The 26729-nt window shown below is 42.1% G+C and overlaps 1 protein-coding gene across 1 annotated transcript in view; it reads left to right on the forward strand.

Moving 5' to 3' along the window:
* CRYBG2 (crystallin beta-gamma domain containing 2) overlaps nucleotides 1-26729 on the forward strand; it is a 232685-nt gene that overhangs the window by 115427 nt on the left and 90529 nt on the right. The window contains exons 2-3 of the mRNA XM_075853457.1: nucleotides 20270-20363; nucleotides 23154-24640. Of these exons, the coding sequence (XP_075709572.1) occupies nucleotides 20270-20363; nucleotides 23154-24640 (1581 nt within the window). The remainder of the gene's footprint in view (nucleotides 1-20269; nucleotides 20364-23153; nucleotides 24641-26729) is intronic.

Below are 26729 nucleotides of genomic sequence, written 5' to 3' on the forward strand. Positions count from 1 at the left end.
CTTTAATATTCTAGCAAAATTAGTGCACTTGGAGGGGATGCCATTGGCTTTGTTTGCTGTAGCATTAACATTACCCTTCACTGGAAATAAGGGTCCTAGCTCAAACCCTGAAAAATAGCCTCAGACCATTATCCCTCCTCCACTAAATTCTACAGTAGGAACTATACTTTCCGGTAGGTACATTCTCTGTACATCTGCAAAACCCAAATTCATCCATCAGACTTCCATATAGTGAAACTTGATTAATTACTCTAGAGAACAGGTTTCCACTGCTTCAGAGTCTAGTGGCGGCTTTACGTAGCCGACGCTTGGCATTGAGCATGGGGATCTTAGGCTTGTGTGCAGCAGCTTGACCATGGAAACCCATTTCATAAAGCACCTGATGCACAGCTCTTGTGCTGATGTCACTTCCAGAGGACTCAGTAGTAATTTATGCAGCAGAGGATATGCGACTTCTCTGCGCTGCGTGCTTCAGCACTCGGTGGCTCGGCTCTGTGAGTTAGTGTGGTCTATCATTTCGTGGATGAACTGTTGTTGCTTCTAGATGCTTAAACTTCCCAATAATAGCACTTCCAATTGATGTAGTAGATCAGAAATTTCACAAATTGACTTGTGGCATCTTAAAACATTTAAAGTCATTGTACTCTTTAATACGACTCATACCACTAGAAATGTGTGCCTGTGGAGATTGCATGGCTGTGTGCTTGATTTTTTTTTTACTTTTTTGCAATGGGTGTGGCTGAAACATCAGAACTAAATAATCAGAAAAGGTGTCCACAATCTTCTGCCCATATAGCGTATTTTCTGGTGGTATTGGGTGAGGCCTGCATTGTTGCCATGCTGATGTGCCGCTAAAACACCACCAGGTGGCACAAAGATACTTAGAAAGACTGGCAGAAAATAAAAGGAGAGAGGTTGGAATCATATTACAGCTTAGGCTCTCTTCACATCACGTTTACAGCCTCAGTTTAACATATATGGCTGGAAAAGTGAAACAAAGGCCTCCGACAGATGCCATACAGTGTCATATATCACCCATATGGTCTTATTGTAAAAAAAAGTATACTGTGTGGGATATGGTTTATTTAATGGATACCGTAGTCTTACACTATTCCATACTTTTTTTTTGTGCAAAATTCTGTTGTATATTGGCCAGACGGAGGTCAAAAATACACTTTTTTGGCCTCCGTCCGGCTAGTGTCACCATACGGACTTGTTTATTGTGTACGTCACCCAATGTAGGCGCTAAGAGTACAACACGAACTTGATGTGAATAGAGCATAGTATATCTTTCTGACACATTCATCAGTATTAGATTCTGTTGCTATGGATGATTTATCTGATCTCAATATATGGACTTGATATACGGAACTTATTCCCGCACCATGACGTACATTTTCGTCATGGTAATCAGCGGCAGGAGTGGGACTGTATTACACATATATTACACATTCCTGCTCCTGCACAGCTGTTAGGATCGGCAATAACTCATATCCCGGCAGTTTAACTCCTTAGAATCCACAGTCAATTGCGACAGCAGCATCTAAGGTGTTTGACAGAGTGAAGGGGCTCCCTCTGTCACGACATTGGCGCAAAGCGTTTGCGCTGGTGCTAATGTGTTGCCATGGCAGCCGGGGCCTAACAAAAGGCCGCAGGCCTGCCATTGATGTATGCCTTTTAGGCCGTATCTATCGCATAGCCTAATAGATTGCCTGTCAGTTTAGTACTGACAGGCAATAAAGCTTTGGTATACGATTAATGGATCGCATAGTGGAGACCCCTAATGGGAATAAAAAAATAAGTAAATGAAGTTTAATAAAGCTTAAAAAAGGCTGGTCAACTCTCCTGCCATTTCTATATTAGTAAATACTTGTATTTCCCTTTAACTAATTCTGGAACATACTTTCTTAGAACTCTGCGTTATGCCATTCCTCTGGTATTTCTCTAGAAATTTATGAATAAATTGACAGCTGGGTGTTATCATTACCCTTGTCAAAGGGGTGTGTCCCTACACCGACTCACTCTGTCAGCACTGATTGGACATTGTCAGCCTATGCAGGGACTCCTCCCCAACTGGTAACACCCAGTTATCTATTTAATCATACATTTCTAGGAGGGATAACAGAGGAACGGCACAATGTAGAGTTCTAAGAAAAGATGCTCCAGAGGTGACAGTAAAATAGGGAGAAAGACAAAAACAAGTGTAGCGTCCATGGCCACGGGCCGTCGGGTTTACTCACCTCCCGACGCCCGCAGCCATGGATCCGTGAGCGCTGGTCCCCATCTCCTTCCTAGGAGACGCCAGCGCTCACTTCCGCTTCGTTCTGCTGTGTCCCGTAGGGACACAAACAAAGTTGTCATCATCATCAACTGCCATAATTTCCTGGTCTATAAGAAGGCCCCAGGCCTTATGATCCTTGCCTGAGCGTTGTTAGTTTTCCCAGTCTATCTTGCAAATAGTCCCTTAGTGTTTCCCGTTCCAGTTGTTACCCTTGCCTTGTTACCTGCTCTTGTATCCCGTGTTGTCCTTGTTCCTGTGCCAACTAGTGTCGGAGTCTTCTGCCACGTCCGGAGTCTTCTGCCACGTCCGGAGTCTTCTGCCACGTCTGGTTGAATCCGCCACGTCCTGTGTCATCTGCCACGTCCGGAGGAACTCGCCATGTCTGGCGCAACCTGCAGCACCTGTGTCATCCGCCACGTCTGGCGTTACCTGCTGCACCCTTCTCCATCCGTGCCAGAGCTGCGGCCACTGTCTGGACTACCCAGGTACACTTGTGCGGACATTGTATTGCTGGGGCTTCCTGTTGTTTGGCCAGCTGCCTCCCCGCTACGGCGGTATGGCCTAGTGGGTCCACCGACCCGCTTCGTGACAGTACGCTCAGGCTATGGACCCCGCTGGTCAACCTTAGACCTTGACGACACAAGCCATGCTGACCGAGATGGAGGATCTCCAGTGACGACAAGACCAACTCCTCCTGTCGGTTAATGCCATTGCCCATCGGCTACTTGTTCCTACCAGAGTCGTCACGGCACCCATTCCTTCTGTTCCTCCTGCTACACTTCCTGTCTGTACCGGTACCGATCCCATGTGTTTCCTGCCGCTACCTCCACGCTATGATGGAGACCCGAGGTCCTGCAGGGGATTTTTGAATCAATGCCTGATCCACTTCAGACTACATGCCAGGTCCTTCTCTTTGGATGACGTCAGGATCGCCTTCATCATCTCTCTCCTTACTGGCAAAGCCCTGGCATGGGCTAATCCTCCATGCGAACATCAGAGACCAGAGACCCGTGACTTGCAGTGCTTCTTACAGACCTTCTTCTCGATCTTTGAGGAACCTGGGAGAGTTTCTTTGGCTGCTGCATCCTTGCTGACCCTACACCAGGGAGACCTCTCCCTGGGCGAGTATGCCATTCTGTTCCGTATCCTGGCCGCTGAATTGACCTGGAACAACGCGGCTTTGGTGGCCACGTTCTGGCAGGTACTGTCCTTCAGGGATTAAGGACGAGCTGGCTACTCGCGATCTGCCATCTACCCTGGACGATCTTATCCTACTCGCCTCCCGGGTCGACATGAGGGTCCGGGAGCGTTCCCAAGAGGTTCTCCGCGAGAGAGAAACTCAGAGGCTGGATTCTACTTTCCAGCAATCCTCCTCAGTCGTCCCACCAGAGGATCCTATGCAGAGTAACCATGTCAAATTGTCTAAACAGGAGAGACAACGCAGACACACTTCTGGACTTTGTTTGTATTGCGGCCTCGGAGGCCATATTGTGCGTCTGTGTCCCCAGAGGCCAGACAGACCCCATTGCCCAGGATTGGTTGGAGAGACAACCCTAGGTGGAACGGTACCTAATAAAGCATTCTGTTCCAAGTTGACTATTCCTGTGACCCTAGTATCCGGCGAGAGGATGCATCAAGTTTCTGCCTATCTTGACTCTGGTTCTGCTGCAAACTTCATCCAGAAAGAGCTAGTGGATCATCTTCAGTTGCCCACAGTTCCCCTAGAGATGTCTTTGGCTGTTGCCTCAGTTAATGGACTGCCTCTGCCTGATCCCATCGTTTATAAAACCAAGACGTTAAAGCTCCAGGTTGGAGGCCTTCATTTTGAACGAATTTCTTTCCTTGTTTTACCCAAGGCCATCAATCCTGTTCTGCTGGGCCTGCCTTGGCTTCGACTACATGCCCCAGTCCTGGACTGAAATTCTGGTGAGGTTCTCCAAAGGGGCTCCAAGTGCCTTGGTCGTTGTCTGTTGCAGATCCATCCTGTCAAGCCTCCTCTGCCTCAGTCATTGGCGGGGCTGCCTCCCCAGTTTGCTCAGTATGCAGATGTTTTCAGCAAAAGGGAGGCTGAGACGCTGCCTCCACTTCGGACTTATAACTGCCCCATTGAACTGGTTCCCAATGCCTCTCTCCCCCGTGGTCGAGTATATCATCTCTCCTTGCCAGAGTCTCTATCCATGTCGGCCTATATCACGGAGAATCTGGAGAGGGGTTTCATAAGAAAGCCTTCCTCCCCGGCCGGGGCGGGATTCTTCTTCATTAAAAAGAAGGATGGATCCCTCCGACCCTGTATTGACTACTGGGGTCTCAACCAGATCACGGTCAAGAACAAATACCCGTTGCCACTTATATCTGAGCTGTTTGATCGCATACGAGGAGCCAAACATTTTTCCCCCTGCGGGGCGCTTATAATCTAGTCCGGATTCGCCGGGGTGATGAATGGAAGACGGCATTTAACACCCGGGACGGGCACTACGAATACCTAGTAATGCCCTTCGGACTGTGTAATGCTCCCGAGATCTCCTCTATGTCTGTGTTGTTGTTTATCTCGATGATATTTTGATTTTCTCCCCAGATCCGACGACTCATCGGTGGCATGTCCGTCAAGTTCTACTACGATTAAGGGAGAATCATTTATACGCCAAGCTGGAGAAGTGCGTTTCTGAGAAGAGTTCTCTTCCCTTCCTCGGCTACATCATCTCGGATCAAGGTCTCAAGATGGATCCTGAGAAAGTGAAAGCTGTCCTGGAGTGGCCACGTCCTCAAGGCTTAAGGGCCATACAGCCGTTCCTGGGATTCGCCAATTTCTACCAGCAGTTTATTCCAAACTTCTCTTCTCTGACGGCACCCATCTCTACCCTTACCAAGAAGGGTGTGAACGCCAAGTGTGGACTCCAGAGGCAGCGTCCGCATTTACTAGCCTCAAGAAAGCCTTCACTTCAGCCTCGATCCTCCATTATCCTGACGTATCTCGGCAGTTCTCACTGGAAGTGGACGCTTCCTGTTGGTGCAGGTGCACTTCTGTTCCAGAGGAGCTACAAAGGAAAGGCAGTAGTATGTGGCTACTATTCTAGACTTTTTTCTTCTGCTGAGCGCAATTACTCCATTGGAGATCGGGAGCTACTGGCCATCAAATTGGCTCTGGAGGAGTGGAGACATCTTCTAGAGGGCGCTGCTCTCCACATCCTGATCTTCACCGACCACAAGAACCTTACCTACCTTCAGTCTGCTCAACGACTGAATCCCCGTCAAGCCAGGTGGTTGCTGTTCTACACGCGTTTCCAGTTTTTGCTCCACTAAAGTCCCGCGGACAAGAATGCCCTGTCCAGATCGTTTGAGACAGAAGACACGATGGAGTCCCTTCAGACTATCATAGACCTGTCCTGCATCGTCACTGCTAATCCTCTGCAGGTTAGAGACATCCCTCCGGGGAGGACTTTTGTTCGGTTGGCAGACAGGAGAAGAATTCTCTGCTGGGGACACAGATCTAAACTGGCTGGGCACGCTGGTGTTCGTAAAACCCGAGACCTGATTGCTCGTCACTTCTGGTGGTCTACGCTACCTAAAGATGTTCTAGACTTTGTCTCCTCTTCTTGCACGGTGTGTGCTTCTAACAAAGTTACTCACTCCAAGCCTGCTGGCCTGCTTCAACCTCTGCCTGTACCCAATGCCCCCTGGCAGCACATTGCTATGGACTTTATCACAGACCTTCCTCCCTCAGCAGGATGTAACACTGTCTGGGTGGTAGTGGACCGGTTCTCTAAGATGGCACAGTTTATCCCGCTGACCGGCCTGCCTTCTGCTCCTCGACTGGCGAGTCTCTTCATTCTACACATCTTTCACTTGCATGGCTTGCCTCTTCACATTGTGTCCGACCGGGGGGTTGGTTCAGTTTACTACGAAGTTCTGGAGAGCCCTTTGTAAACTCCTGGATGTGAGATTGGACTTTTCCTCAGCTTATCACCCCCAGTCCAATGGGCAAGTCGAGAGGATCAACCAGATCTTGGAGAATTATCTCCGCCACTTCATCTCTTCAAAGCATGATAACTGGGTACAGTTACTTCTATGGGCCGAGTTCTCATACAACAACCACACAAGTGATTCCACCACTTCCACTCCATTTCACATTGTATACAGTCAACATCCTAGAGTCCCTCTTCCAGTGTCATCCACATCTTAAGTACCCGCTGCTGCATATGGGGACTTCCTGGAAATCTAGCAACAGACCCGGTCCTCTATTTTGCTGGCAGTCGATCGCATGAAGCGAAAAGCAGATTCTAGGAGAAGAGAGCCACCTCAATATCTTCTGGTTACTAAAGTCTGGCTGTCCTCTCGGAACATTCGTTTGAAGGTACCCTCATACAAGTTTGCTCCCAGGTTCCTTGGTCCTTTCAAGATTCTGCAACAGATCAACCTTGTCTCCTATAATCTGCAGCTGCCTCCTACCCTCAGAATCACCAACTCCTTCCATGTGTCCCTCCTGAAACCAGTGGTCCTGAACCGCTACAGCAAGACTTCTAGTTCCACAGTTGCTCCCAGCGGTCCTTCTGATGTATTCGAGATAAGGGAGATACTGGACTGCAAAAGGGTAGGAGGAAGGACTTTCTATTTGGTGGACTGGAGAAGGTTTGGTCCTGAGGAGAGGTCCTGGGAGCCAGAAGAGAACCTCAGTGCTCCTGCTCTTATTAAAAAGTTCCTCTCTCGCTCTGGCCCCAAGAAGAGTGGGCGTAAGAGGGGGGATACTGTAGCGTCCATGGCCACGGGTCGTCGGGTTTACTCACCTCCCGACGCCCGCAGCCATGGATCCATGAGCGCTGTTCCCCATCTCCTTCCTAGGAGACGCCAGCGCTCACTTCCTCTCCGTTCTGTTGTGTCCTGTAGGGTGCGCGCGCACGCTCGTGCCCGGCCTTAAAGGGCCAACGCGCGCACAAAGAAAGTCAACATCATCATCAACTGCCATGATTTCCTAGTCTATAAGAAGGCCCCAGGCCTTATGATCCTTGCCTGAGCGTTGTTAGTTTTCCCAGTCTGTCTTGCAAATGGTCCCTTAGTGTTTCCCGTTCCAGTTGTTACCCTTGCCTTGTTACCTGCTCCTGTATCCCGTGTTGTCCTTGTGCCAACTAGTGTCGGAGTCTTCTGCCACGTCCGGAGTCTTCTGCCATGTCCGGAGTCATCTGCCACGTCCAGAGGAATCTGCCACGTCCTGTGTCATCTGCCACGTCCGGAGGAACTCGCCACGTCCGGAGGAACCTGCGGCACCTGTGTCATCCGCCACGTCTGGCGCTACCTGCTGCGCCCTTCTCCACCCGTGCCAGAGCTGCGGCCACTGTCTGGACTACCCAGGTACCCTTGTACGGGACATTGTATTGCTGGGGTTTCCTATTGTTTGGCCAGCTGCCTCCCCGCTACGGCGGTATGGCCAAGTGGGTCCACCGACAACAAGATTATACAGTATATGTACACAGAGGCGCTGTATTCCATAAAGATGAAAATGACAAAGTGCGTAGTGATAATATACAAATAACTCACACAAAGTATGAGGGAGCAGATAGTTGGTAACAGACATACCCACTTTATCTAGAAAAGCTTCTAAGTTTTTTTCAGATATTTCCATTAATCTCTCATGAGTTTAGCCAAATCAAGCTTAGATAAAAATTTAGGGTTCTTTTACTCACTCAAAGCGTTTCAGGGAAGCAAGTGATACATTCTTTTCATGAGAAGTATAAAAAAACATAACATTAAGACTCGATTTTAAAGGAGTAGAGCAATGCCACCAAACAGATTTCACACATTAAAAAATTGGATGTAGGAACTTAACCGCCTTTGCATTCTAAGCTGGAATGCAACCGGAAGGTGAAAGACCATCTTGAGTTAATCTAATATGTTGCATTAAAGCTGGCGAACTAAGTTAAATATTAACGGGATTAATATTCCAATTGGAAACAAAATAATATAATAATAGTGAATTCAACAATCAATCTACTACTACTGGTACTGGAAGGGAGGAAGTTGCGTTTCAAAGTGGAATGCATTCAATTTAAAGTCATCCACTCTTTCGGGACTTGTTATAATGCGTGTCAAAGTGGAACGCTACAGGTAAAGATTAACTTTATGGTAAAGAATAAATTTAAATTTCTAAAATATGGAAAATGAGCTATTGGGGACATAAATATACCATAAATAACAAGTAGACAATCATTACAAACCATTAAATAATAATAGTTCGTATACTCATTCACATTCATGTAAACTGTGCAGTGATAAAGAATTGAATCTAAAAATCTAAAATATCTTCCCTTCATAGCTGCTTATATGACCCCTTTTCTTGTTCAATTGGTATAAAGTTTTTGCCTTATGAAACATATCCCCCTTGGGACGAGAAGGGGCTACTAGACTGTTAAGGCTCTGTGCGAAAAGAGTCTTGCCTCTTACGGGTCAGACCAGTGCTTCTCTAATATATTTCTAATATTCACATGATCAACATTATATCGTGTAAAAATTCTAAGAGGGTTATAGTTATCTAATTCCTTAAATAAGGGATTTACGCAGGGCTTGAAACATTTAGTTTTAATACGTAAAATAGAGGGTTTAGGGACCGCTAATTATTCTAAGTTGTGTATCTGGAGAGGAGTCTAGTACAGTTTCTATGAGTCTTTTTCATCTGGCTGTATGGTATATTAGATCCCCAGCCTCAGTATTGGCAATTGCTATAATCTAAATAACTATTCTACACTTTTAAAGTTAAAATCCTCAATATAAATCATCAAATTTTAACTAGTGCCTGTCCAGATCAACAAAAATCATCAATATATCGTTTATACAACGCAATGTTATCATGTAACAACAAACCCCTGTGCTGTTTAACCCGTGAAAAGGCGTATTGGCGGTCACTAACGGGCTTTATTCTGATGCATACGCCTTTTCACGACGCTGCATCAGAATAAAGCTGCGCCAGCGGGAGCAGTTAAAACTCCCTGTTCTCGGCCACCGGAGGTAGCTGAGACCCTGGGGCATTGCACGTTTAACCCCTTAGATGCGGTGCTCAATAGTGAGCACTGCATCTAAGTGGTTTTGGAGAGAGGGAGGGAGCTCCCTCTCTCACCCCACTGGCACCCTGCTATGTGATCGCAGGGTGCCAGTATCTTCAAAGGCAGCTGGGGTCTAATAAAGGACCCCAGGTCTGCCTGTAGTGGATGCCTGCTAGGCCATGCCTCTGGCATGACCAAGCAGGTGCCTGTCCGTTGTAAACGGACAGGCAGTAATACACTGCAATACAGAAGTATTGCAGTGTATTATAAAAGCGATCGGAAGATCGCATAGTGAAGTCCCCCAGTGGGATCAGTAAAAAAGTAAAAAAAAAAGTTTAATAAAGTTATTAATAAATAAATAAGTGGAAAAAAAAATGAAAAAAACATTTTTTCCCCCTTACAAAATGCTTTATTATAAAAAAAAAGTTACACATATTTGGTATCGCCGCGTCCGTAGCGACCCCAACTTTAACCCCTTAATGACCGCCGATTAGCCTTTTCACGGCGGTCATTAATGGGCTTTATTCTACAGCGCCGCTATTCCACGGCGCTGCTGTAGAATAAAGTAAACAGAGCAGGGAGCTGTCAAATCTCCCTGCTCTCAGCTGCCGTATCGATCTCACCCGTTTAACCCTTCAGATGCGGTGCTGAATAGCGTGCACCGCATCTGAGTGGTTTTGGAGAGAGGGAGGGAGCTCCCTCTCATCCCACCGACACCCGGCGATAAAATCGCCGAGTGTCTGTGTCTTCTATGGCAGCCGGGGGTCTAATAAAGGCCCCCAGGTCTGCCTGGAGCGAACGCCTGCTAGATCATGCCACAGGCATGACCTAACAGATGCCTGTCCGTTTTAAACGGACAGGCAGTAATACACTGCAATACAAAAGTATTGCAGTGTATTATAAATGCGATCGGAGGATAGTGAAGTCCCCTAGTGAGACTAGTATAAAAGTAAAAAAAGTTTAATAAAGTTAATTTAAAAAAAAGTTACAAAAAAAAACCCACTTTTTCCCCTTACAAAATGCTTTACTATTAAAAAAAACTACAATACAGCAAAAAAGTTACACATATTTGGTATCGCCACGTCCGTAACGACCCCGACTATAAAGCTGTTACATTATTTAACCCGCACTGTGAACGCCGTAAAAAATAAAATAAAAAACAATGGAAAAATTGCTGTTTTCTGTTAATCCTGACTTAAAAAAAAAATGTGATAAAAAGTGATCAAAAAGTCGCATCTACTCTCAAATGGTACCAATAAAAACTGCAAGTTGTCCCGCAAAAAACAAGACCTTATACAGCTATGCCGACGCAAAAATAAAAAAGTTATAGCTCTTCGAATGTGACAATGGAAAAATGTACAAAATGGCTTGGACATTAGGGCCCAGAATGCAAGCAGGGGGAAGGGGTTAAAGCTATTATGTTATTTAACCCACTCGGCAAACGCTGTAAAAAATAAAATAAAAAATAATGCCAGAATTGCTGTTTTCTGTATCCAAAAGTCGCATGTACACCAAAATGGTACTGATAGAAACTACAAGTCGTCCCGCAAAATAAAAAGCCCTCATACAGCTGCATCGGCGGAAAAATAAAAAAGTTATGGCTCTTCAAATATGGAGCCACAAAAACACGTAATTTTGAAAAAAAAGTGATTTTACTGTGTAAAAGTAGTAAAACCTAAGAAAACTATATAAATTTGGTATTGTCACAATCGCAACGACCCGCTGAATAAAGTTATTATGTTACGACTACGCTATTGATTCCATTGGAAAACCGGAAACCAGCCGGAATGGTGACGAATGGAAAGCATTAGCGATGTTTCCATCACCATTGAGATCAATGGTGACTGAAACGGAAGCTGTGCTGTCAGTTTCACTTTCCGTTGCGGGGTTCACCCGACGGAACCCCGCAACGGAAATGAACGGTGATGTGTACAGGCCCTAAGGGGTTAAAAGACCCAGTGAATAGGTTTGCATAACATAGGGGAAAATTGGTTTCCATGGACGTACTATTCTTTTATACAGTGCCCACCAAAAGTTCCGGAAAACACCCTCATAACTTTTGAACGGCTCGAGGTAGAGGGTTGAAAGTTGGTGGGATTTCATGGGGTCATAAAATCTACCAGTTAACGCCCAAAAAATCACCTCCACCCCCTTGGGGGCAGCAAAATCTTAAATGGCACGGGGGGGTCGAGTGGGGGTTTGAAAGCTGTTTTCAATACGAAAACAATGCCCAATGAGATAGGATTTTTTTTTTGCTGAGATATTTAACTTTATTTAACAATATTTAAAGTTATCATTTTCATTATTGGCTACTGCCGGTGTTCGCATTACCCCAAATGTACTGCGCGGGTAAAATCTTAAATGTGTGTGGGCGCATTTGTGTGAGCTTGGGAATGTCACATCAAGGTGACTTTAAATGACGTATTATTACAATCGGCCTCGGCAATACAAAATGGACCTTGTCTACGATTATAACATGACTTAATGTGTACACATTTCGGTAGTCGCTTGTGAATTTCAGAGAGCGCTAATTCGGAGAGTAATTTTCATTTTTGTACATTTCTATTGTCATATCACAAAATGCATTTGACCGAAATGGAAAGGATAACTTTATTGATGATGAGAGGCTATGGCGAAGAATAAATAAGATCCTATGGAGAAGTAGCGCGTTTATTTAATGCCACTTATACTATCCGTCAACCAATTTCATTGTCAACTGTTAAAAGAACTATTCATCATTTCGAAATAACCGGTTCAATTAAAGACGCACCAAGATCCGGAAGACCCAAACATGCTAGTAATGATGAAAAAGCTTTAGATGTTCTGCTCACTGTACATGATAATCCTCATACATCTGTCTCGAGTGGAGCACAACAAAATTATATCAGCCCCACATCAGTCCATCGAATTTTGAAGAGGCATTATTATCATTCTTATAAAATACGTCTAGTTCAAGAGCTATCCGAATATGATTATAACAGAAGAGTGGAATTTTGCGATACAACGATGACACGATTTGATGATAATCATCAGATTTTCAACTGGAGCCGTTTTTCGGATGAAGCTACGTTTGAACTAAACGGTTCTGTAAATCGACAGAACATGATGTATTGGGCAGACGAAAATCCACATTGAATGAGAGACATTCATACCCAGTATCCTCAGAAGGTTAACGTTTGGGCTGGAATATTGCTCAATCATATTGTAGGACCGTTTTTCATTGAAAGAAACATAAATCAAGAAAATTACTGCAATTTGCTAAGAAACCAAGTGATATCGGCTATTTTAAATATTGCTGGAGAAGCTTTTCACAATGTTTGGTATCAGCAGGATGGAGCTCCGGCTCATTTTTCTCTGCGAGCTCGAAATCTTCTGAATGATAATTTTCCTGATCAATGGATTGGTAGAAGAGTCCCGATAGAATGGCCACCGAGATCACCAGTTCTAATCCCATTAGACTTTTTTTTACTGGGGGTATTTAAAAAGTCAAGAGACTAGGATCGCGAATATTGAACATTTCGAATTCAATCACACCAGATGTTATAAATAACGTTATCGACACGTTTTACGTTCGCTTAGGACTGTCAAGTTGTTGAAGGACATCAGTTCGAACATTTGATTTAATACAGTAATTGTTATGTTTGTACTAATACACATAATACATGTCCTCGGTCTTGCTTTGGTTGGCCAGACAACACACACACACAAACACACACACACACACACACACACACACACACACACACACACACAAAAGTGAGAGGCAAGGGAACTCACATTAATCTAGAACCCTGATGAGATGTAAATCCGACTGTGCGACCTTCGCGCGTTACATTTTGGGCAATTCTAACATCGGCGGTAGCCGATAATGAGGATGATAACTTTAACGTTAAATATGTCAGTGAAAAAAAATCCTATCTCAAAATCGTTTGCAGCATCGTTTTTGTATTGAAAAGAGCTTTCAAATGAGCCCCCACTCGACCCCCGTTCCATTTAAGATTTTGCTAACCCTGCCCACCCCACCGCCCCCAAGGGGGTGGGGGTGTTTTTTTTTCGTTAACTGGTCGATTTTAAGACCCCTTTAAGTCCCACCAAATGTCAACCCTCTACCTCGAGCCGTTCAAAAGTTACGAGGGTGTTCCGGAACTTTTGGTGGGTACTGTATATTCAAACATATAAAAAATGGATGGCTCAAAATAAAATCAGTAGAATTAGTAATAAAATCCTTCTGATTGTAAGGCATCAAGGGATCTGCCGATAAAAATTCTGCTATAGCTTTAAATTCCAATTTATGAATAGTATTACTATATAAAGAAGTAAGGCATTTCATTAGAATTACTTTAGAAGCCCCTGCACAGGTTTTTGGTTCTTTTCCTTAGAATTTGCTCAAAATTAGAATCTTACTATTGTTAATTAAAGTTAAATTGCTTCGATTGGTTCCTTGGGGGAGGGGGAAGATTTTTTTAGTCCCACAATCTAGTCCTTCCACTCTTATAATCCCCCATATCTCTCAATAATTTAGAGCACATTTTAGCGACCTTGTGGTACTTGGACTCTCGTTTTCTTGATTATTATTGTTCGGGGTACCCAGCCTTAAATGTATCTGAGATACCAGTCCCACATTCAGGGACTTAACCGTTAATGATTCATGAGAGACTTTGTAAGTTCATTGTAACTTTACAAACTTTACAGTTGGCACAATGAAGTCAGGCAAGTAACGTTCTTCTGGCATTTGCCAAAACCAGACTCGTCCATCGGACTGCCAGACAGAGAAGTGTGATTTGTCACTCCACAAAACACGTTTCCACTGCTCCAGAGTCCAGTGGCAACGTGCTTTACACCACTTAATCTGAAACTTGGCATTGTACTCGGTGCTGTAAGGCTTGCATTCAGCTGCTCAGGCATGGAAACCCATGCCATAAAGCCCCCGGCGCTCAGTTTTTGCACCCGAGTTAATGCCAGAGGAGGTTTGGAAATCTGCAGTTATTGAGTCAGCAGAACATTGGCGACTTTTATGTACAATGCACCTCGGCACTTGTCGACCCCGCTCTGTAACTTTACGTGGTCTCCCACTTCGTGGCTGAGTTGCTGTGGTTTCTAAACACTTCCACTTTGCAATAATACCACTCACAGTTGATCATGGAATATCTAAAAGGGAAGAAATTTCAAAAATTGATTAGTTGCAACGGTGGCATCCTATTACAGTAACACGCTGGAATTCAGTGATCTCTTTAGAGCAACCCATTCTTTCACAAATGTTTGTAAGGGCAGACTGCATGGCTAGGGGCTGGATTTTATTCACCTGTAGCAATGGGATTGGATGATTAAGGCGTGTGTCCCAATACTTTTGTCAATAAAGTGTGTATATATATTTGTACCATTCTTTAACTTATTGTTTCTGTTCATTACATTACTTTGCCGCCATTCCCAATAAGGTCTGATTGTGGGTATTTTCTCATTCATTAGAAGTGACAGTGCCTATTTAAGTGTTTGCAGAGAAAAATAAAAAAAACACAATTCTTTCCAGAAAAAGTGTTTTTACTTTATAAAATTGTTAAAAAAAATAAAATAAAATACACACATATGGCACCGCCGCAATCATAGCAGCCTGTATAACAAAATGAACACATTATTTAAAATGCATGGTGAACAATGCAAAAAACAACGGCAGAATTGATTTTTGTTTTAGAATCGCCCCCCCCCCCAAAAAAAAAATAATAAAAGCTAATTAATGGTCTATATGTACACCAAAATGGTTCAATTAAAAAAAATAAATGACTTATCCCACAGAAAGAAAAGCTAACATATGGCTACATTGACAAAAAAAACTAAAAAAAGTTATGACTCATGGAATGCGGCGACATAAAAATGATTTTTTTTCCCCCATGAAATGTGCTATTATTGTGAAAAAGTAGTAAAACTTAAAAACAAATCCACATATATGGTATGGCCGTAATCGTACCGACCCATAGAATAAAGATAACACTATATTTATTCCAAAAGGGGAACACTGTAAATTTTAAATGAAAAAAAACAATGACAGAATATAAAAACAACTTATCCCATGAAAACAAGTCCTCATACAGCTACATCGACGGAAAAATAAAAAGTTATCGCTCTTAGAATGAAAAAAACGTGAAAAATATTAGGTCCTTAGGGCCCCAACAGGTTGGATCATTAAAGGGTGAAAACCAGGTGAAGTGAATAACATTGATTATCTTGTTACAATGGCGCCTGTCAAGGAGTGGGATATATCGGTCAGCAAGTGAACAGACATTTTAGAAGCTGATGGGCTGTGAACAGGAGAATTGGGGAAGCGTAAGGATCTCAGGGATTTTGACAAGTGCCAAACTGTGATGGCTAAAGGACTGGGTCAGATCAACTTCAAAACGGCAGATCTTATGGGGGGGTAGGTTAAGGTATGTGGTGAGTAATTTTTGTCCTGGCATTCATGTGGCTGCTACTTTGACACGTACCACCTACCTGGTGGTATTAATGTTATGGTTGAACAGTAAATATATGTTCATAGCAACATGTTATCTCTATCTTTGTTGCACGCCACATTTTCAGCCTAAATCGGACATGTATATACCAAAAATGGTGTACAGATATATAGTGTAACGTACATCTATTGTTCAGATGTATGGCAAAAGTGAGCTACTATGCTTTTTGGAACCACAAAAATCATATCCGGTAAAGTTTTTTGATACTGGAAGGCAGTTACTAACTTTTTGATACACATTTTCACAATACAGTGAAGGAAATAAGTATTAGATCCCTTGCTGATTTTGTAAGTTTGCCCACTGTCAAAGACATGAACAGTCTAGAATTTTTAGGATAGGTTAATTTTACCAGTGAGAGATAGATTATATAAAAAAAAAACAAAAAAAAAATCACATTGTCAAAATTATATATATTTATTTAGCATTGTGCACAGAGAAATAAGTATTTGATCCCTTTGGCAAACAAGACTTAATACTTGGTGGCAAAACCCTTGTTGGCAAGCACAGCAGTCAGACGTTTTTTGTAGTTGATGATGAGGTTTGCACACATGTTAGATGGAATTTTGGCCCACTCCTCTTTGCAGATCATCTGTAAATCATTAAGATTTCGAGGCTGTCGCTTGGCAACTCAGATCTTCAGCTCCCTCCATAAGTTTTCGATGGGATTAAGGTCTGGAGACTGGCTAGGCCACTCCATGACCTTAATGTGCTTCTTTTTGAGCCACTCCTTTGTTGCCTTGGCTGTATGTTTCGGGTCATTGTCATGCTGGAAGACCCAGCCACGAGCCATTTTTAATGTCCTGGTGGAGGGAAGGAGGTCGTCACTCAGGATTTGACAGTACATGGCTCCATCCATTCTCCCATTGATGCGGTGAAGTAGTCCTGTGCCCTTAGCAGAGAAACACCCCCAAAATATAATGTTTCCACCTCCATGCTTGACAGTGGGGACGGTGTTCTTTGGGTCATAGGCAGCATTTCTCTTCCTCCAAACACGGCGAGTTGAGTTAATGCCAAAGAGCTCAATTTTAGTCTCATCTGACCACAGCACCTTCTCCCAATCACTCTCAGAATCATCCAGATGTTCATTTGCAAACTTCAGACGGGCCTGTACATGTGCCTTCTTGAGCAGGGGGACCTTGCGGGCACTGCAGGATTTTAATCCATTACGGCGTAATGTGTTACCAATGGTTTTCTTGGTGACTGTGGTCCCAGCTGCCTTGAGATCATTAACAAGTTCCCCCCGTGTAGTTTTCGGCTGAGCTCTCACCTTCCTCAGGATCAAGGATACCCCACGAGGTGAGATTTTGCATGGAGCCCCAGATCGATGTCGATTGACAGTCATTTTGTATGTCTTCCATTTTCTTACTATTGCACCAACAGTTGTCTCCTTCTCACCCAGCGTCTTACTTATGGTTTTGTAGCCCATTCCAGCCTTGTGCAGGTCTATGATCTTGTCCCTGACATCCTTAGAAAGCTCTTTGGTCTTGCCCATGTTGTAGAGGTTAGAGTCAGACTGATTAATTGAGTCTGTGGACAGGAGTCTTTTATACAGGTGACCATTTAAGACAGCTGTCTTTAATGCAGGCACCAAGTTGATTTGGAGCGTGTAACTGGTCTGGAGGAGGCTGAACTCTTAATGGTTGGTAGGGGATCAAATACTTATTTCTCTGTGCACAATGCAAATAAATATATATAATTATGACTATGTGATTTTCAGTTTTTTTTTTAATATAATCTATCTCTCACTGGTAAAATTAACCTAGCCTAAAAATTCTAGACTGTTCACGTCTTTGACAGTGGGCAAACTTACAAAATCAGCAAGGGATCAAATACTTATTTCCTTCACTGTATATGTTTGGTTCCACCTGAAGATTAAAAAAAAACAAGAAACGGATCTGACTAATGGATGCCAACTATATAACAACACAATACTAAAAATGGCATCATTTTAAGATGTATGGAATGCTATTTAGCAGCACTGAACATGAAAGCATTGCACCATAACAAAGAAAGTTGTTCGATTTTTATAGAAAAAGTGGAAAAATACTTTAATTTGCTAGGATTACAAATGTTTCTTACAGCCTTCCATCATCTAGATAGACACAGCAATTTTTCATAGAAACTGGGCACCCTAAGGTGTATCCACACACACTGTGTAGGTGTGGTTTTAACCCCTTAACGACTGCCGTATAGTGTTTTTACGGTGGCCGTTCAGAGTAGTTCTTCTGAAGTGCCGCCTTTTCACGACGGCACTTCAGAAGAAATTTTCCCACATCGGGCGGGGTGGTCCTGAAGCCCAGGCTGTCGCTAACAGCCTCAGGGCAACGATCAAAGACCTCTAGAAGTGGTCTCCCATCATATCTAACCCCTCAGATGCGGCGGTCAATAGCTACCTCTCTCACCCCACCGGTACATCCATGATACGATCGCAGGGTGGCAATGGTTTTAATGGCAGCCAGAGGCCTAACAAAGGCCCCCAGTAGTGACTGCCTGTCAGAGGCATGGTCTAACAGATGCCTGTCAGTTTTACACTGACAGGCAATAATACTCTGCAATACAGAAGTATTGCAGTGTATTGTAAAAGCGATCTAAAGCTTGCACAGTAAAGTCCCCTAGTAAGACTAAAAAAAGTTTCATAAAGTTTGTAATAAATAAATAAAAATCCCAAGTAAAAAAAATTTAAAACCCACTTTTTCCCCTAAAATACTTTATTATGAAAAAAAGTTACACATACTTGGTATCGCTGTGTCCATAATGACCTCAACTATAAAACGATTACATTATATAACCCACGCAGTGAAGGCCGTAAAAAATTAAATAAAAAACAATGCCAGAATTGCTGTTTACTTTTCATCCTGCCTTCAAAAATTTTTTATAAAAAGTCGCATGTACTCCAAAATGGTACCAATAAAAACTACAAGTCGTCCCGCAAAGAAAAAGCCCACATACAGCTGTCAGCAGAAAAAGAAAAAAGTTCTGTCTCTTGAAATATGGCGGCATAAAAACAAATAATTTAGAAAAAGTGTTTTTACTGTGTAAAAGTAGTAAAACATAAAAAACTAGATAAATTTGGTATCGCCGCAATCGCAACGACGCGCTGGATAAAGCCATTATGTTATTTATGCAACAAGGTAAATGGCGTCAATTTAAGACACTAAAAAGAGTGGCGAAATTTCAGGGTTTTATCCTATTACCCCACTAAATAAGTTAATAAAAGTTAATCAATAAATTATATGTACCCCAAAATGGTGCTATTAAAAAATAAAATTTGTCCCTAAAACAACAAGTCCTATGTCGATAGAAAAATAAAAACGTTGAAGCTCTTTGAATGCGACAATGGAAACTTAAAAAATTGCTTGGTCATTAAGGTTTAAACTACCTTCGGTATTAAGGGGTTAACTGATTATTTTATTTTATTTTCAGGATTTTTTTCAAAACCAGAAACGTTGAGGCCAGATGTTTGGAGTTAGCCAACTAAAACTTATGAATATTCCCAACCACTTAGCGTTTTAGTTTGTGGCCTTTTATTGCATTTATGTAGGCAGTGGCACATTATTCAACACGCGACATGCTCCTGGTATGATGTTTTTCCCCATAGTCTTCAATAGGTTGTTTTTTTAATATACTTTAAGAACGGCATAATTAAAGAATGTACAAAAAAAAACTTCAGAAAACGACAGCCATTTTTTTTAGCTGCTTTATATACGGTTTTGGAAAAATTACATATTCATTCACAATCACATGAGAACAATAAAGTGGGGGAAACTTCTGTAGATATACAATGCGAAAACCTAACATTTACATGTCGGTTTACCAAAGTGCAGTAACTGTGTGGCTCTCTGCCACACTAATACCAGCCCACAAGAATACACCATTTGAATGCTGTTTTTGTTTTGACCTCTATGACCTAGTTCAAGCTTGGCAAAACTGTGCAGCAACATGTGGCGTTACCCCGAAGGTGTTCTGCAGTTTATTCACCAGATCAGTGAAAATATTCTCTCAATAATTTAAATACTTTCATAATTTGTGTCTGATCTCAACTTAATAAGTGGTGAAAGGATCTGTAGGCTGGAGTTGCATAGAAATATATAATTTAATGCTTAACATTCTGAACTGTCATCAGCCGTGACTTGATTCTTCCTAAAGGGGTTCTCCACTTTGGACTGTCCCTACCTGTTAGAAGGGCCCTTGACAATAAGCTCATCACAAAGTAATCCCCTGCTGGGACCCCGAGTGATCAGCTGTTATCTGTCAGTAAGTGTTCAGTCTCCCTACAGTGCCACCACAGGAGAAATTAAGCATTACACAATACCCATTCAATTTAATGGGTAAATGAAAATGGGTTTTCTAAACTGGACAACTCCTTTAAGTGATCCGAGGAATGGTCTGTAGATGACAGAAAAACTATAGAAAGGCTGATACATGTTACAAATTCTCATAGTCTTTGATTTTGACAGGCATAAACCACAAGAAGGAGCACAAAGTCTTCCCAGGCTGAGATATCAGAAATCCGATGATGCAATTCTGAGGAGAACATCAAGAGACTCAAAGGTCAGATATTTAATTCATTAGAGCTATTTAAGCTGATGTTTCCATACAGCGTGTCACTAAATATACATGGAAATGATAGCTTTATTCCTGACACATCTTAATAAAAAGTAATCATCATCATACATTGTCAGTGACTCACTGAGAATTCCTTCTTTCTGAGCAACCACCCACCACTCAACAGAATTTCTATTGTCCTGCCATACTAGAAACCAGACATTGCTGAACTGCTGAGACTCATTTGTTTTTCTCCTGTTCTTCCTGGATATCTGGGTCACTAATAATTATTTACTAGAGAATTTCTCCCACACGTGTCTGTATAACATAGCATCCTGTTTTACAGTGCAATGAAAGCAATGTAATTATTGTAATGGGTTTAATTTACGGTCTGGAGTATAAAAATGTCAAGTTCTCATTTTATAACCAGGATATACTAATTCAGTCTTGATGTCTTTAGTGATCATCAACTTTTTCTAAGATGGCTATAGACATCAAAGTTGTTGGTATCTGCCAATTATGATGGGTCAGCTAACAATCTACTGTGTATCAGGCGCCTCCTAACTCTCCCTCGATGGCAGCTGTTGAGGGAAAGAAGGATTTTAATATGCTCGTTCTTTTTCTCTGGTGTTAGATAATACAATGCCTCTCGTTGAAGTAAACATGCATGCTTGGCACAGAACGCTTGATCCGTGGTTTAAAAAATAAGTTCCACTTCGCTTTTTCTTCCCCGAAGACGCCGCTGTGTGCGGTGTTGGGTCATGTTTGATTACTGCCATGATACAAGACTAAAAATAGACTAAAAATAGTTTCATCTAGACTAAAAATATATCGTAGACGGGAGCGAGCATTGAACTCAGATCGACTCATGTCAATGTCCGAAGCCTAAGAATCAATAAACAGAGCATAATTTAGCTGATATACTAGAAACCTGAGATCTAATAAACAGAGCACATTTCAGCTCATAAGAATCTCAGCCTATTGATTGATATCAAAGCATAGAGACATACTGATAAATTGGACATTACCCAAATAAGGGTATATTTAAAAATAATTCCAAACAGATTAAAAGTATAAAGAAAATAAAAAAGCAAATAATGTTTTATTGAGTACTTTTTCTTTTTTGTGTGTGACAATCGACATGATGAGATTTCTAAAAGTTTTTTTTATTAAGGCTACAAAATTAAAGTTTCATTTTGGAATTAATCCTCAGTCAGTGGAAGTATAGTTATTGGGTTGGTTAAATAACCCATTAGTAAAACGCTGATACTGCAATTTATTCTCTCTAAAGGGTTTGTCGCTTTAGGCTGGATTCATACACATCGTTTTGCTGCTTTTTTTTTGTGGCATTTCTAATCTCGTGTTTTTGGTGCAGCCAGATAAAATCTATAGTTAAAGGGGTTGTCCACTACCAGACAACTGATGACATATCCACCAGATTGGTCATCAGTATATAATCTGAGGGGGTCCGACACCCGGACCCTGCAACGATCAGCTGTTCTGTCTGCCTACGGGCACCAGATATCATTGCTCAGTATGCAATGTAGGGAGCCGGAAGCAGTTGGCTCCGTATATTGCATAGCGACTGTGCTGCAGTACTGCAGCACGGTTGCTATTCCGTGACCAAAGACATTTGCTTCCAGCGTGGGAGACCGGTGCCCGCAGGCAGCCAGAGCGGCTGATCGGTGCAAGATGCAGGTGTCGGACCCCCACAGATCATATACTGATGACCTATCGGGTGGATAGGTCATCAGTTGTCCAGTAGTGGACAACACCTTTAAATATAAAATGCACTGCATACTTCATTTTAGTTTGTGGCGTTTTTTATGGCGTTTTTTCCCCCATAGGCTGCTCTATCATACTTCTTAAATGCCAGAAAAATGCATGTATAAAATTCCACCAAAAATGACACTAAAAAACTTTACATTTCAAAACAAACGCTGGCATTTTAAAATGCCATAAAAATTTGCATGTGGTAGCAAAACTCTAATACTTAATACTTATGTCATACCTCCCTAAAACATTAATGGGATTTCCTGGATGCATTTTTTTTATTTCCTATGTCTATTTCCATTTGCTGATTTTTCTACTGAAAGTTTACACATTGGGGCAGATTTAAAAGTGCTGTCTAAACCTAGACAGCATAAACTTAGACCATGAAGTCAGAATATGCGACAAAATTATCAAATTAGTGCACTCGTTATGATAAATTTGGCACAAAACGTGTCTAAAACAGATGATTAAATGTGGTGCATGGGAAGTGCGCCAGATTTCTGGTGTATTTTGAATAGTAAATCTACCCCACTGTTTTCATGTTTTACGTTCATTAGCTTACCGGAGTACATGTCTAACTACTAATGTGACTTCCAGGTTTGAAGGAAGGAATTTTCCCATTTTATGATAAAATGTCTGATGATTTACTGATGGTTTAATTTTGTACCCCGCTATTTCCGTAGCTTTCGAGTTCTGGAAACAGCGTAGCTTGTCGTGCGACACTGTTTCCGTAACTCCCATCAACTGCTATGTGAGTTCCAGAAATAGCAAAGTTCAGCAAGCTCGACTGTTTCCATACTCCCGACCACCTCGTCAGTAAGTGACTGGAGAGAAAAAAAAGGTAGAATGGGGATCATGGGGCCCAGTTCTAGAGACAGGTGCATGTCCCGGACGTGGGACCCGCATCTATCACACACTTATGGCATATCCTGTGGATAGGACATAAATGTCTAAGATGGGATTACTGAATTGTATTTTATCAGTTATTCTGCTCACACTTACATTTTTTTTATCCTCTTTTAGGCTCGATCCCTTAGTTACTCAGAGTTGGAGTTACCAGCTACTAACCTACTTCAGAGGTTTGGGAGTCTGACCTGGCGCAAGAAAAGGTTTAGTGCGTTGGAATATAGCAATACTACCCCGAATGTTTCGACTCCAACAGATTCTCAGTGGTCTGTGGGACGATTGGAAAGACCAGCCGTGGGAAGCGAACTAGATTTGGAAAACAAGCGTCCTAAGTCCTGTATTGCTGAATATGCTTTCTCACAGCTCACCCCTAAAAATTCCAATCATTGTTCCAAGAGTGATCAAAAGACTCTAGAGGTGTCAACATCCTTTGATTGTATAGCTGATGATGGAGATAACAATTCGAGTCAAGAGACCACAAAAGGGAAAATTGTTAAGTCACGGCTGCCATTTGCCTTTCCAGAAAGACTGGAAGGAGAAGAAGAGTCACTTCCATGTTGGGCAGAAGGTATATTGAAAGACTACATGTCACAAGACCACCATTCTCCATCCTCACTCCTCGATCCTTTATCTATAGACTGTCCTACTTTAGAGATCATGGGAAAGCTTGAAGAACCTGACCCATATCGAAGTCCTCTTTATCATCGCATATTATCAAAGGATCTGATTCCAGAAAATTATTTTATAGGAGAGTCCCAAGTAGACGCTAATGTATTTATAAATAAAGATGTTTCTCAGGTAAGGAATCCTGTTATTTCCAGCATCTGTATTGAAACACTAAAACAAAACAAAGAAATTGAGGTGGAACAGACTGTTTCTCGCAAAGACTCAAAAATAGAAGACTCTGAAATAATTACAAAACACATACCTCTCTATACCAGCATTCTTTCTCAAGACGTGGCACAAATGGAAACTGGACGGGAATGTGGGAGCCTATCTCCAGAAGAATCACAAAATAATGCACCCCATTTTCCAGAAATGTCAAGGTTTCCCACAGAATATTCTTCAGAAAAAAAAACATGCAACAATCAACCCTCATTTCCGCAAACAAATAATTTGCTAGATGGGCTTCAGAGAAAGTGGACAGAATTGCAGAAGCCTCTAGCCCTCAATGAACCATTTCAAGACCAGATACAAAATATGCAGAGGCAAATTATAGAGCATGTACCAGCACAGAATTCGTCTGTGTCCTCTACAATATCCCTAGCAACAATGAAAGATGACTGTAAACCACCGGCATCACCAAATACAGCCAGAATCAGATATGAAGTTTTTATTACCATGACTAAAGAGAAAAAGGAGCAAAACCTATTGCCAAGGCTGGCACAAGAGTTGGTGAAAGCTGAAGAACTTGTAGGACAAGATCTGAGGATGTCACCTTCAGTGGAATTTCAGGCATGTGGCTGCCATGAGGCGGGTCTTACAGAAGTGACAGCTCAGGAAATCTCAGAAACACCAGAGCAGACTGAAAAGACTACACCGGAGGAGGAGAACTCAGAGAAGAAGAGGGGAGGAGAGACTGCTAAGGGGGCACAACTGGACAGGTGAGATGTGGATGGGGGTAAAGCCGGCCAAATGGTGGGACTGATGTAGAGAAATATCACAGATGTATGTTATGATAAACATAACATGACAACAAAAGTCATAACAGCTTTGTAATGAAAACTGACAAAAAAGAAATAGAATTGGAGAGTTGTGTTCCTTCTGAAAATAAGTAAAACCTCATGATCAAATAAGATATCTTCGCAGCTCAATGTATGAAGTGAAATAATAATTGTTGTGACACGCATGTGTGATATGTCGTGATTTTGACATTCTTCCTACACACGTAGGGCTGGTTGAGTGTTTGAACTCTGTATTCTGCCTGTCATATTATAATAATACAAAGTTCAGCATGGGGAGGGGTAGGGGAACGTAGGGAAGTACTGCAGATATGTAATACAGGAGTGGCCCAGGTTTCCCTGTATTACCATCACTGCTTCAGCAAAGCGTTCTTCATACTGAAAACAAAAGAAAACCAGGGATCTCGGTAAGTAATCTTGCAGGTTATAAGCATATATATCTATATATATTGGTTATGTATAATATGTAAAAGAGATAAATACTAATGATTTGTATTCTTCATTGTTATATTGTGTATATGAATAATGTAGGAGATCAGGTAGTATCAGCTGAGAGGTTAAGTCAAAAATGAATATGAATGTATGCAGAAGAATTAACAGTGTTTCAGGATAGTAAATCTTAAATCTTACATACATTTCTATCATTTTTGACACTATGTGAGAGCAAACCTGTTTATCTTAAAGGGCTTTTCCCACAAATACAAGTATCCATTATCCAAAGAATATGTGTGATCGCTGGGGGTTTGACCACTGGGACCACCAGTGATAAGGATAACAGGGGAGGGGGTGAAAGTCCCTCGAAGCTCTCCATGAGAATGGAACGCATGTTCGACCAGCACTCCATTCATTTCTATGGAGCCGCCGGAGTTAAACTATTGCCTCTGTAGGGACCAACAATACATTTTTCACTTCTTACACCTATAGATATATTTTATTAGTCTGGGAAAAAAATCAAACTGTGACCGTAGGGATGGCTAGATCAGCCCTTCAGTGCAAGGACCTCTGTTAAACCTGAACTTTTCGACCTCAACAGGTTTTCAGTGAAGTCAGGCATTAAACAAACTCTGTCCTTGAACTTGTTAGAATGCAAAGTCATATCTTTTGCTTGGGATTTATATCCTTCACGTCTAGTCAATAAGTAGAACTGAGGGCAATAGTGAATTAAACAGTTAACCTTCACAATGGACATCCCCCTTCCCTAAAGTTTTCTATATACGCAAAAAGTAACCTCACACAGATTAGCCTTCTAGTGTTCTTTCATTATCAGAACATTCAACTTGAAAGGGTAGAAATGAAAAGATATGTCTAGAGGCTAAATAAGGTTAAATTCACACGACGTTTGGGGGTTAGGTTTAGAACGGTCGTGCCAAATGTATAGACGGACGTATGCAACTATAAGCACACATCTGCCATAGACTACAGTAAAAAAAATATGTATACAATGCAGTAGTGGTGTGAATTTAGCCTAATCTGTACAGTTGAAACATTGTATTGCCCTACATGAGAAATTCTTAGCCAATTTTAGTGAGTGACAAAAATGTTAAAACATGTCAAAACAAATTTACAATCTATTTAACAGATTTCACATGAGCAGATATTGACAGTGATATCTGTGTGTTTTCAGCCAGCTAAAAGGGATTGTAAAGTTGGCCAAACCTATGTCAAAATGACACTCTTTTGGCATGCGTCTGGCTATGGGTGTGTCAGCATATTCATGGGTGTATGTTCCCACTATATACACGCTGAACATGCATGAGCCTAAGGGCTTATTCAGACGAATGTGATATATGTCCGTGCAACGCGCGTGATTTTCACGCATCTTGCACGGACCTATATTAGTCTATGGGGCCATGCAGGCAGTTCGTGATTTTTACGCAGCGTGAGTCTGCTGCGTAAAACTCACGACATGTCCGTTCTTTGTGCGTATTTCGCACATCACGCACCCATTGAAGTCAATAAGTGCGTGAAAATCACGCGCACCACACGGAAGCACTTCCGTGGGATGAGCGTG

Source organism: Rhinoderma darwinii, chromosome 2 (assembly GCF_050947455.1).
Source record: "Rhinoderma darwinii isolate aRhiDar2 chromosome 2, aRhiDar2.hap1, whole genome shotgun sequence".
Classification (NCBI taxonomy): domain Eukaryota; kingdom Metazoa; phylum Chordata; class Amphibia; order Anura; family Rhinodermatidae; genus Rhinoderma; species Rhinoderma darwinii.